The sequence below is a fragment of the Paramisgurnus dabryanus genome, chromosome 9, assembly GCF_030506205.2.
Source record: "Paramisgurnus dabryanus chromosome 9, PD_genome_1.1, whole genome shotgun sequence".
NCBI classification, from domain to species: domain Eukaryota; kingdom Metazoa; phylum Chordata; class Actinopteri; order Cypriniformes; family Cobitidae; genus Paramisgurnus; species Paramisgurnus dabryanus.
The window spans coordinates 23,649,739-23,662,229 of record NC_133345.1 but is presented as its reverse complement, the minus strand read 5'-3'; the positions used below and the strand labels follow the sequence as shown (position 1 = coordinate 23,662,229).

The window sequence follows — 12,491 nt, the reverse complement described above, 5'->3', positions numbered from 1 at the left end:
AGCAGAACACAGATAACAACATGTTTGCTTGAGACAGCGCAAGCTAGCAGTAAGCTAAAGCTAATATTTACATTTAAGCGATGACGTGACGATTCTCTCAGACCAATCAGTGATCTACAGTGTTTTCGCGTCACGTTTGGTATCAGCTCGGGTCGCTTGGAACCCCAACCGAGGTGGTACGAAAAAAAGTATCGGGTACTACGTACTGCACCCCAGGGCCGGCGCCACGAGGGGGCGTGAGGGGGCGTCGCCCCCTCACTGGCACTATCCCGCCCCCTCAGATCACCATTAATGTTGAATGGGATTTTAATGATAAAATGCGCTATTTAAAAATCACGTTTGCCTTGTGTATTGTCTTCCTAAAGTGAATTTTTAAGTCTAATTATTTAACAAAACAAAAAAACAAGTGTGCATGTATTCTACCGTGACACACGCCCACTCATGTGTAGCCTATAGGCTTGTTCGAATTCATCAAGCGAAGACGTCAAAATGCCGCGAGAGCGAGACGAAACGACACATAGTATGATTTCTCGAATCGTTCTCGCGGTACTTTGACGTCATGTGGTTGTTGGTTCTTGCAGCCGCGCCTGAAGTTGAACAAGTTTGTGTTGACGGCTTGAGGCACGCCGACAATGAGCCCGCGTTCTGAGTCTCAGAGGGAAATCAAGTTGTCGAAGTGGGAAATTATATAAAAATTTAAAGACAGGAGTGTGAGAGTGACCTGGGCCTGCCCTGTAGCAATGGATATATGGAAAATAGCATTGGAAGTTCTACAAACCGGACTCCGGATTGCCGTGGCGTGGATGAACTATCGGAGCATTTCAGGTGCAAAGATCCAAATGTTCGGCTGTCATTAAGTCAATTCGGGCACCATGAACTTCAGCCAGACTGTACATAGTTTTGAAAAGTTCAGATGTTCATTTTTCGCCAGCATCCTTGCAAGTCAACGTACAACCAACAGCCTATTATTGTTCTGCATTTAACGTTAAAGGTAAGCCTGTACGATCTCTCTCTCTCACACACCTGTTTATCAGGAGTAAATAGATAAAAACAGACATTGTTAAATTTATAATTAACGAATTTGAATTAGCCTATCCTACAGCATAGCTGTATATGTAAACGAGTTATTGTCATTTTGCTATTGTAGTTCTCTAGCTGCTTAATCGCTAGCTTATGGTGCATTACTTGTGGCGGTTAAAATAACTACGTTATATGATCAAATTGAACCAAAATATTGATAAAATCTTGCGTTTGGACCGTTTTTGGGCTGAAAACCATCAACTCTATTTGCCAACACTGCCCCCCACCATAACGTAAAATGTATTTCTAACTTACCTCTGGGTCTGAACTTCAAATGAGTAGTGTTGTGCTAATATGAAACGTTAGGTATGCGTTTTTTTGTTGTTGTTGTATTGTTCAGAGCTCTGTACGTTGCTCACTATAGCTGTAGTTTTTGTGGTTGTATTACAGAGATGTTTGTTTATAACACTTTAAAACTTAATGTACCAAACCTATGTATTTTCTAGCTGGGGGAATTATATGCATTCATGTGATCGCCCCCTCTGGTATTTTAGACGCCCCCTCATCAGCGCTCGGCTGGCGCCGGCACTGCTTGCACCCAATGGAAAAGCTCCCAAAAGTAAGCTGACCCGACCCAAACTAAACTAAACCGTGGGGTACTATGCAATGGAAAAGCGCCATTACTCACCTGCTGGGAAAAACACATGCTCTATTAAGAAAGTGACACCTTAATTAAAGCATGTAACGCATACCCTGACATTTCCAAAAACGTACCTGTATGCACTATTTTACACTTTATGCTTTTCTAAAGCTGCACCATTTTTGTGTGCATATGATATGCCAGTCCTTCCTGTTCGCTTAATACTCATTTTTTGTGTCATTAAATTTAGGGGAGAGCAGGGCACAACCTACTGCTTTTTGGTTTTGAGTTTTGATTCATTATATTTTTACACAAGCAACACACACATCTCTGCTACAAATAAACATTTGAAGTTTGTTTCTAGTACTTACCATTCTTGGACAATTACACCAAACGTGACAGAATGCAAACGTTACAACTTACCCCATAGGTGGGGTTAATTGCAACAGGCAGGGGGTTAGTTGTAACACTGGCTAAAAATTAAGTTTGCAGGCAAATATTACAATACTATTTTGTCTATATACTTGAAGTGGATATTGTTTATATCTGTCTAATAGACAGGTATCTACTCTATTCATCCCTCATCTAACCATAGTTCAATTATAAATGGATACAAGTGAGAAAAAGCGACATTTTAATAACATCATAGTCTGATTTTAGCCATGAATTTCCTTGTGATTTTAATCTTTGACATGACCTTATTCAATCAATATTAAAGATATGAACAAAAATACATTTTGAGACAAAATTTTTGATAAGACAGGCACATTTATTTTGTTGTTAGACAGCAATCATTCGTGTGTAGCCTAGCCTATGTAAAACAACGGCAAGAATTACGCTAATGTTAGCCATTTTCATATCGTATGTGCTGAGACGTCAGTTGTAACACAGCAAAAGTTGTTCTTATCCCAACCCCAAGCGACAATTGTAAAAAAAAGAGAAACCAATACATAAAATGACACGAAAAGATGTTTGGTATTAAGTGAACGAAAAGGACTAGCGTATCATATGCACGCAAAATTGGACTTTAGCATATGTATTGCAGGACTTTTCAAAAGGTGTGCAATTCATGAGAATGGGCTTGGTAGTAACAAGACATCTGGTTTTTTTTGGGGGGGGGGTAATGTGTTAATAATGTTCAAAGTGTCATAATATCAAGGCAGCAGGCACAAGGCTTACATTGCTTTTTCGACAAATATTGATATTTAAGATTTATCTGAAATTTTATTTATTTATCGGCATTTCATGTCTTTATTCTGTTCCTATATAGCTCAGTGGTAGAGTATTGAGTTAGCTGCGCAAAAGGTCATGGGTTTAAACCCAGGGAACACATACTGATAAAAGATGTATATCTAGTAATGCACTGCAGATAAAAGCGTCTGTTAAAGGGGACAGAGAATGAAAAAACATTTTTACCTCGTCTTTGTTGAATAATGGTAGTCTACCTGCATTCACGAACATACAAAAAGTGCTAGACATCCTAAACATCTCAGTCTCATAGAAATTCCTCTTTTAGAAATGTCAGCCAGAAAACAGCCCAATCTGAAAATGCTTATGACATAAAAAATTGGTTAAATTTTTTGAGTGGCAGCAAAGTCAGCCAATCAGTAATGAGATTGCAATTTAAGCCAGTAGGGGGAGCCAAATAGGTGCAAAATCCCCCACCCTAATTGAGCTATCTGAGAAAGGTTTTTAAGAAGCTTCTAAGGCATTATAGACCCAAACAAATAAATTTTTGTCTACATGTCACATCACAGAACAAGGATAAATACCCCGTTCAATCATTCTATGTCACCTTTAAATGCATAACTGTAAATGTAAATTATTTAACATGTTAGATGGAGGATAATACGGTATATTACAGTTACTTGAGTACATGCATATTTAACCTTTTTAGCAAATACTGTATGCATTGAGAAGTAAGTCTAAGTGCTGACATTATAATGATCTCAAGGCTCTTCTTGTGCACTGCAGTATGGACATATTCTGCCAAACAAGGATCATTACATTGAAACCTATAATTATAACCTATAATAGTCTATCACAGGCTTAAATCAGAAATTTAATGAAATAAATCTCTAATAATTAAATTGATTCTAGACAACACCACTAATTTAGAAAAGCGTAGGAGAGTTGAGTGGCAGGTTACATGAGAAAGTTACAACCGTTTCAAACAGAGAAGCCAAAAGCAAATTTTTTCTTTTCCATTAAATTTTATTGATCACTAAAAACCTTATAAAATACATCTATCTTGTTTCTTTAAAAAGAGACTGTATGTGAGTTATTAGATTTTTACTTTCCTTTATTTGAGTTAGCCAACCACACTCCCACATTTCTGCCATTACTTAGATTAAATTGGGAATTAATTAGTTAGTTAGGCGATGTTCCAGAAGACTTTTATAATGAAGAGTGTGGCTGTATTGATTTTACCGTCTAGTATTGTGTTTATTTTTCTTTCTCCTGGAGGAGTAACTTGAACTTCGATATAGATCATGACTCTTAGGACGAGAGGGTCAAAGCTTTTAAAGGAATTTGCTTGCCCAAGGCATTTCTCAGAAACAGAGCTTGTTGCCAAATGTTTATAACTTTTCTCTGTGACACGAGTCTCTAAAGAGCTCTGATTTATTTTTTTCATTTATTTATATGACTCGCAAGATTACTTTAAGTAATGCATTCTAATTATACACAGTCAGGAATAAACAACCCTTTCAAAAAGTACACATTTCCGAGAGTTTATATTAGTACCTCTGAGGTACATATTAGTACCAAATACATAAATAGTGACCTATTAGAATAATTTTAAATGGTTGATGGCTAGAGACCGTTTTTTTACCATTTGTTCTGACAGTGTAATATCATACTCATAATCTCTACAGACTATATTCCTGGAAACTAATAAAACACACAAACAATCATCTCTTTTTTTTTCTCTCTGTAGTCTCTGTACCTGATCCGTCAGGAGATGGTGGTTTCTCAGAAGCAATTGGGAGAGTTCTGCGAGGCCCTGAAACAATACCTGAAGGATGTGTCTACCCAGAGAGACTGTTTCCAGTAAGTTACCTGGTTGTTTATTTTAAGCTTGACCTTTTAGTGACTCTTTTACAGTATGTCTCAATCCATTTGATTGAATACACCAGGATAAGCCAATAGTTATGTGACAGTACAAACACAAACCTCTGCTTTGTGTGTGTGCCAAACCAAAGTACCTGTTTTTTTAGCACATGCTCCAGTTAGAAAGCATGCTCCTAAACATAGCAACCAACACATGTGGTTTATCATAAGTACTTCTCAAAATACACCTTGTTGCATTATAGTATGATGTTTCATAATAATGCCATTGATGTGCTGCAATAAAAGCTTTATTGTTGTACTCTCTGAGATTGATCCATACAGTATGTTGTAAATGCATATACAATGTGTATCAATCTTTGATTTCATGTCTGTGTTTTAAAATATCACACTGCATCATTTACCTCCTGGTTAAAGAGGGTATAGACGAGCCGAGGGGAGTGGTGCTTTTTTTGGTTCATGAATAATAGCAAAATAATAATAATCACTATTTAGCCTTTTTATTGCCTTGCCTAAAGTCCTTAAAGGACATATTATATTCCCTGGTCAAATTCTTAACCTAGTTAAAAATAGCTATTTTTGAGTTTTCGGTCAAGCCACACCTGACACCATTTTTTCAATCCCACATGATGAAATATTAATGTAAGAGCAGTTAGTAAAATAGTTTCCTTTGTAGGCTTTCTTATGGAAGCTCCATACTTACCGAGTGCTTTGTGTTGATGGCAGTATTTTGTAGTGCTGTCATGGTTTACATCACACTGGTGAATAATTGATTAGTTTAAGAACCCACAATAACCCATTGCTGCATAAGTGTCATATCTTTAAAGTCTTATATTAAGTAAAATATTGCCAATATGAAGATGTTAAAGTCATTGAAATGCTCTTATAACACACTAGCATCACCCAAATAAGTGAACTGCTTGTGATTATTCACTGTGTGATTCATCCAACAACAAACACCCTATGAAAGTACTAAACCTCAGATATAGGAAAAGCAACCTGGTGGGTAGTGCCTGTGCTTATATATGTTCAAAGTGGTTTTATCCAGCTAGAGTCATTTCCAGATTCCAAACACCCCCACACGATTTTTCCCCACCTGCTGTCATCTTTTTTTTTTTATTGGCGTGTGGTCCCAGTTAACTTTTTGTTTTCTTTTAATAATGCCATGTCAACATTACCATTAGCTTTAGCCTGTTCCACTTCAAACTCCATGATCACATCTTCATCACACGCTTCGGCTTCATTGAGAGCATTCAAATCGTAAGCATGGTCCGACAACATTATTGATAGATAAAAAGAGGCTATTTCAAAACAAACAAGATTAAGGACTTGGCTATTTATAAGTTTTGAATTGGAGCCTGCTGAAAACACAACCTCTCACTCCGCCATCTTAGGACCTCCCCTGCTGTCATGTTTCTGTTCTTACAATAAGGGGTCTATGGGAAATAAAAATGTAAAGTCAGATATTAAATGTTTCTCAGTTTGTGACACCACAGAAAACTGATTACCACACAGACAAATTCGAATGATAAAAAACACCATATGAATAAAATAAGTTATTAAAATCATGGAAAAACAGTCAGGGGTCTCTGATTTCAAATACTGGGCGCATGTCAGCAATAAAACCACACCCACTTGTTTTGTCCAGCAGGTTAATCTTCACAGATGAACACAATTTTATGACTTTTGAAGTCTAAATGTGTAATGAAAAAATTAGACTTTAAAATTCACAACAGTTGTGTTCTGTGAAGATTATTGTGTAGTATCGGACAAAACGTAAAGTGTAAGTTTCATAAACTTTTATTTTATTATAAATTAATGGGCTTTATGTGAGGGATTGTATTGAATGTATTTTTTATTTTATTACATGATCAAATAAACTTATTACTACTACTACTACAATAGAGGGTATGCATTGACGTCACTTTTCCATGTGACTCGCCCTGTTGAGTGGCAAACTTTCAACAAAATGGCTGGTTTTCATAGCGGCTGCTGCGAAAATGCCAGTAAAACTGACTATTATCAGCTTAAATTAAATTTAGTTGGACTTGATATCATAGGTGGACAATACTTAGCTACATTAGTTACATTTTTCAAGCATCTGTTTTAGGGTGTTTGTCTTGGGAAAACATTTTCTACACTACATTCTAAGCATGAATCATTCTGTGTATTCTTTTATATTGCATATTAAAATTTATTAAATACCTAATTACATTAAAATTGTGTACTTTTACTTGAGTAAAATTTATGATAATATGCTTTGGAATGTATGTTTTCCAAAGAAAAACACTGATAAAATACAAATACTTCTAAGTAGAAAGTAAAATACTTAAGTAGTGTCCACCTCTGCCTGATGGTGAACAGCAACTTGTTAACCCACCTGTGCTCTGTGGACGTTGGCATGAACGATCAATTTACTTCTCCTTTCGCTGTTTTTTGGCAGTCTGTAAAATGAAAGCTCTGAATTCTTGTTAGTACAGTTCCCCGTGTTTTCGTTGATTTCACACTTTCGCTGTCACGTGCATATCCTCTATTGTGTTAGGGGCGGGGCCATGCTCAATGGTTCCAGTGCGTCATTGAGTCAACGTTGTGTTTCAGCAATACATTCCTTACATTTATATTGTGTTTAGACAATTTAGACAGACTTTTAACTAGCAGTTAAAGCCACTGTAAGTTAATAAGACAGATGCTTGATTTAATTAAAGCTAATGATTGTTCTGTTTTATTGCCCGAAGAGGTACAGCTGTAGTAGTACAGACATATATGATGATATACTGCCATCATGTGGAGGAACATATAGTGCAATGAACAATTAGGTTGCTTTTTCTAGGGACTAGATTGCCTCATTATCTTGTAAACTCATTTGATTGAAGACATTATATTTTGGCTTTATCTTTAATGTTTGTTTGGTCAAGTTTGATGATCATTGCTCATGTCACTTTGCAGTGTGACTGCTGTCCGGCTGCCTGATGGACTGTCCTTTGTGGTCTATGAGTTTTGGGATGGAGAGGAGGAGTGGAAGAGGTAAAAAAACTTTTATTCTGAGTGTGAACCAAAAAAAAAAGAAATCTCTTAACTTTGTCAATTGCTTTTAGCACCTGAATTATTTCTCTGCACATCTGTATTTAAAGGTGCCTTTTTGTGAAAGTTGCATTTAAAATCTAAATGCCAAACATTTGTTACTTCTGCCTGTGTAGTCATTGCGATTTACTAGTTTCCACATAAAATCATCCTATATAACGTTGATATAATAAAGACTGGACCATGTCAAAGATTAAGTGAAATCAAACTTTGATGCGCCTCATCTCATATAGTTAGATTATCAGACTTTACCTGAATTTCAAACCCAAAGTCAGATTTACAGTATGTCATACATTAAGGCACTTGAGTTGTACTTGGAACTGGATTTGTTTATGTTCTTACTTAACCTTCCCTGTTTCTCTGTCAGGCACCTTCAAACTGCAGCTTGCAAGGCTTTCCAGCATGTGAAAGTGGATACGCTGTGCCAGCCTGAGGCTGTGTCCACTGTCGCCGTGCCTGGTGAGTGTTGTCCGCTGTAGGGGCTGCTGTGGGCATTGGAACCAATCCAGCCCCCTTTTGCGGCAAAATGTCTGGTGTCTTTGGCAGTTTAATTTGACAAGATATTTCATGTAATGAAAATATATTAACAATAAAATATTGTACAGTCTCTGCCTTAAGAGACTCTGTAGTGCACTATATTGCTAGACTTCTCTTCTGGTGCAAAAATACAAAAAGTTTATTGATTTAACATAGTTGTAATCATAAAGAAAACCGTATTATTTTTTACAATGCTTCATCTCTTTAATAACTATTGTTGATCGATCATCTCTATTTCCAGCCGCCTGGTGCAGCCTTAACAGAGACTGATGAAAAGTGAGCCAGTCTATGGGTGGAACGACCCTGTCTTATGCCTGAATATCTTTTTCTGATCCTCTTCCTCCACCCCTTTTCCCTCATTTCTCTGTCAAAACTCCTGCTGTCTTAACACGCCCCTTTTCTCTTTGCTCTCTCTCTCTCTCTCTCTCTCTTTTGTAATTACTTGTTTACACAGTATCTATTTGATATGGAGCCAAACGTACAGTGTTAACTGCAGAGAATGTTGGACATAAAATCGATTCCCTTTTCAACTTTACTACTGCAGAATACAGAAATGACGTCTAAAAACTCCTGAAAATGTTGCACTTGGTTCAGGAAAACTGCAAAGCATTTGCATTCAAAATATCAACTTGCATAAACAAGCCCAGGCTGATTAATATTTCATCTCATTGAACATTTGCATCCACTTTGCATACGGTTTACAAATAGTATAATTTCTGAGAAGACTGAAGTCTGCATCAAAGTATTAACACAGTTGTTTATGGATAATAGCATTTCTGTTATTGTTATGCTTGTTATAGGTTGGTGTTATAGGTACTTTGAACTGATTGTTTTTAATGTGTAATGCACTGAGCCATGTAGAGTGAATGGGTTTATTATTTTCAAACAATGGCATGATGCATACTGCTATAGTTAAAGGGCCTAAAATCACATCATATACCAAATAAACATCTGGTCCAGAAGCACAATATACCTGGAGTTTCATATATGAAATGCTTATTTAAATGCTATTCACTCATTGTAAGATCTTAAATGATTAGCATTAAGAGGACAAAATTATCATCAATCATACAGATGTTTTGAATGAGTGTAAAGACCTTGAAGTGCATAGCTATAGACAATATCATTGAAAGTTATTCTCACCTGATGGACATTTCATTTCTCATTATTGAACATTCGGTACCCGATGATGCCTCAGGACAAGCAAAATTTCACTTCCGCATTGAAAAGATTTCAAAGTGAATTGCTTAAAACATTATTGATCAGTAAGGTTGTTGAATTTGTGCACAAAGACTTTGGTTGGCTCAGTGTATGAACAACTCAATACCAAGTGGAACAAACGTCATGTGGCCCAAACTGCAACATTCCTTTGTTCGCTTTCCCACCAATCCTGCCTTCTGTTTAATTCCTCACAGTGAGTGCATGTTACAAATGAACGTCCAGTAAATGATTTGCCGTAGAATTTAGCTATGCTACTTAAATTGGATTTTGTGCATTTCTTATTTTCTTTTATATGATTCCAGTATGGAACAAAAATGAATATATATATATGAAATGAATCAAACTTAAAATATGAGAAGTCACTTTTAATGGCATTGTTTGATGAAATACTTCTTATACTGTATGTTTCTGTAAACTGGCTTTCTCTCTTATGAGTGTAGAGATTTATTGCAGGGATGCAAATTATATTCGTCTTAAATTTGTTAAAATTCTAGTTTATGTAGAGTGCTGCTATTCAATAAAGTACTGAAAAAAGAACTGCCATTGCGTTTTTGTACATTATGGACGGTTTTATCGGAGGTATGCGCGTTGCCATGGTTACGCGCCTGGGGCCTCATTTATAAAGTGTGCACATGCACCGATTTGATCAAAAGTTTGTGTACACAAAAAGATCCACATCAAAGTCCATATTTATAAAAACATCTTTGACGTGGAAAAGTGCTTAGCGCCACGTCTGGGTCTGAGCAGTCATACACACTTTTGTTTGTCAGATTGCTGCAGGTTTTTGGAAATATAAGACATTCTTGCTTCTCGAAAAGGGTTTAAACATTGATAGACGCTCTTTATATGTCAATTACATTAATTAGCCAGTGTTTAAAGGCGAAGATGCGGTGCCCAAAATTTTGCCGTTTCTGTGGGCATGGCTCTTTGCCATGCAGGCGCAGAGAATAGCGTCAGCTGCGTGGCGATTATGCCACATGTCGTCTGTGAAATGCCCATGAATCAGTTTCAGTATCTACTTCTTTTATTAATTTCAAGCATCTTGTACTTAGTTCCTTAGTTTCATGTAAGCTAAAGCTTTTGGTTGGAAAGCAGTTGGAAAGTTTTTGACTGAATCAATAATAATTTAGGACGCATTTGGCTATATTCCCCAACATTAGCTCTCATTGTCTGTGATCAAAGTCGAGTGATTTCATCCTGGAATCATAAAATCAAAATGCTTAAAAAGAGGTTATATGCAGGGTTTAAATTGGCCAGGGCTAAATCCAACAATGTTCTGACATCAGGACAACATTTTATTTTGACATCAGATCAAGGTTGGATTTTGACGTCGGAGCAATGTTGGGTCTTGACGTCAGTTCAACGTTGGACTTTAAGGTCAGGCCAACATTGGATTTTGACGTCAGAGCAATGTTGGGTCTTGACGTCAGATCAACGTTGGGTCTTGAAGTCAGATCAACGTTGGATTTTGACGTCAGATCAACGTTGGGTCTTGAAGTCAGATCAACATTGGATTTTGACGTCAGATCAACGTTGGATTTTGACGTCAGATCAACGTTGGATTTTGACGTCAGATCAACGTTGGATTTTGACGTCAGATCAACGTTGGATTTTGATGTCAGGCCAACGTTGGATTTTGACGTCAGAGCAATTTTGGGTCTTGACGTCAGTTCAACATTGGCCTTTGACGTCAGAGCAATGTTGGGTCTTGACTTCACATCAACGGTATATTTTGACGTCAGATCAATGATGAATTTTGACATCAGGCCAACGCTGGATTTTGTGTCAGATTAACGCTGGATTTGAAGTCAGGTCAATGATGTTCTGATGTCAAGACCCAACATTGATCTGATGTCAAAATACAATGTTGGCCTGATGTCAAAATCCAACGTTGATCTGATTTCAAAATTCAACGTTAATCTGATGTCAAAATCCAACAATGTTCTGACATCAGGACAACATTGTATTTTGACGTCAGAGCAACGTTGGGTCTTGACGTCAGATCAACTGTGTTCGACTTCACGTGGCCCACAAGTATTGACAGGTGGATGACATCAGAGTACCGCGAGAGCGATTTGAAATCATTTCTACAATACAGTACTTTGATGTCATCTGCTTGTCAGTTCTTGCGTCGCTGCATAAAGTTGTACGCACATAAAAAACTAAAAACAGCGTTGAACTAGGCATAGAATTTCCCTGCATATGCCTCTGCTTTTTCAATTTGAAGATTGCAAACATGGATTAAAAGCTCCATTAAGCCAGCAGGTAAATCACAAAATATTTAGATTGTCACACTTTAATTCTTAATATATTTCCTATTATAATCACTTTTCTTAGTTGATGCTAGTAATCTGTAACACATCAAATGTATAATACTTTATAAAACCCTATAAATTGTACCATCTGAATGTCCTTTTTGGTTTGGGCCACTGCCCCATCTAGCATTTTCTAAATGACTGTTCTCATTACAAATCTATTCCAAAAAAGTGAATGGTTTATGAATGATTTTGTCAGTAAAAAGTTATAATTCTGTTAAGGTTCCTCGCAAATGAAGTTAAATTAAGGCTTTCAACATAAGGCCAGTGGGTTTTTACTGATGTAAATTTGTGTGTATAGTATGTACAGTATAAATGTGACTTCTGAGATGTGCGTTTCTCTAGTTTTCTTGCTAATTAATTTGTAGTTTAAGTTAATATTAACACAATTAGGCCCTCAGCCTAAAATGAGTTTGACACCCCCTACTCTTCAGGAACTAGTCTACTGGAAGTTAAAGTGTAGTTTTACAATGTAGTTTATACATGAACATTTCAACAATGGTTTAAACTTAAACACATAAATCATTCATATCACATATAAATTACACACACACACAGTCATTTTATTTAAATGATAATGATACTGAGCAAAAATGTACATTAAAATT

General features: G+C 36.6%; 1 protein-coding gene across 4 annotated transcripts in view; it reads left to right on the top strand.

Annotated features, from left to right (window-relative positions):
- necab2 (N-terminal EF-hand calcium binding protein 2) overlaps positions 1-10,105 on the top strand; it is a 107,729-nt gene extending 97,624 nt beyond the window's left edge. For all 4 annotated transcript variants that reach the window (XM_073815747.1, XM_065279047.2, XM_065279048.2 and 1 more), the window contains 4 exons: positions 4,599-4,711; positions 7,676-7,753; positions 8,178-8,269; positions 8,589-10,105. In XM_073815747.1, the coding sequence (XP_073671848.1) occupies positions 4,599-4,711; positions 7,676-7,753; positions 8,178-8,269; positions 8,589-8,617 (312 nt within the window). In that variant the 3' untranslated portion in view covers positions 8,618-10,105. The remainder of the gene's footprint in view (positions 1-4,598; positions 4,712-7,675; positions 7,754-8,177; positions 8,270-8,588) is intronic.
- The last annotated feature ends 2,386 nt before the right edge of the window (positions 10,106-12,491 follow it).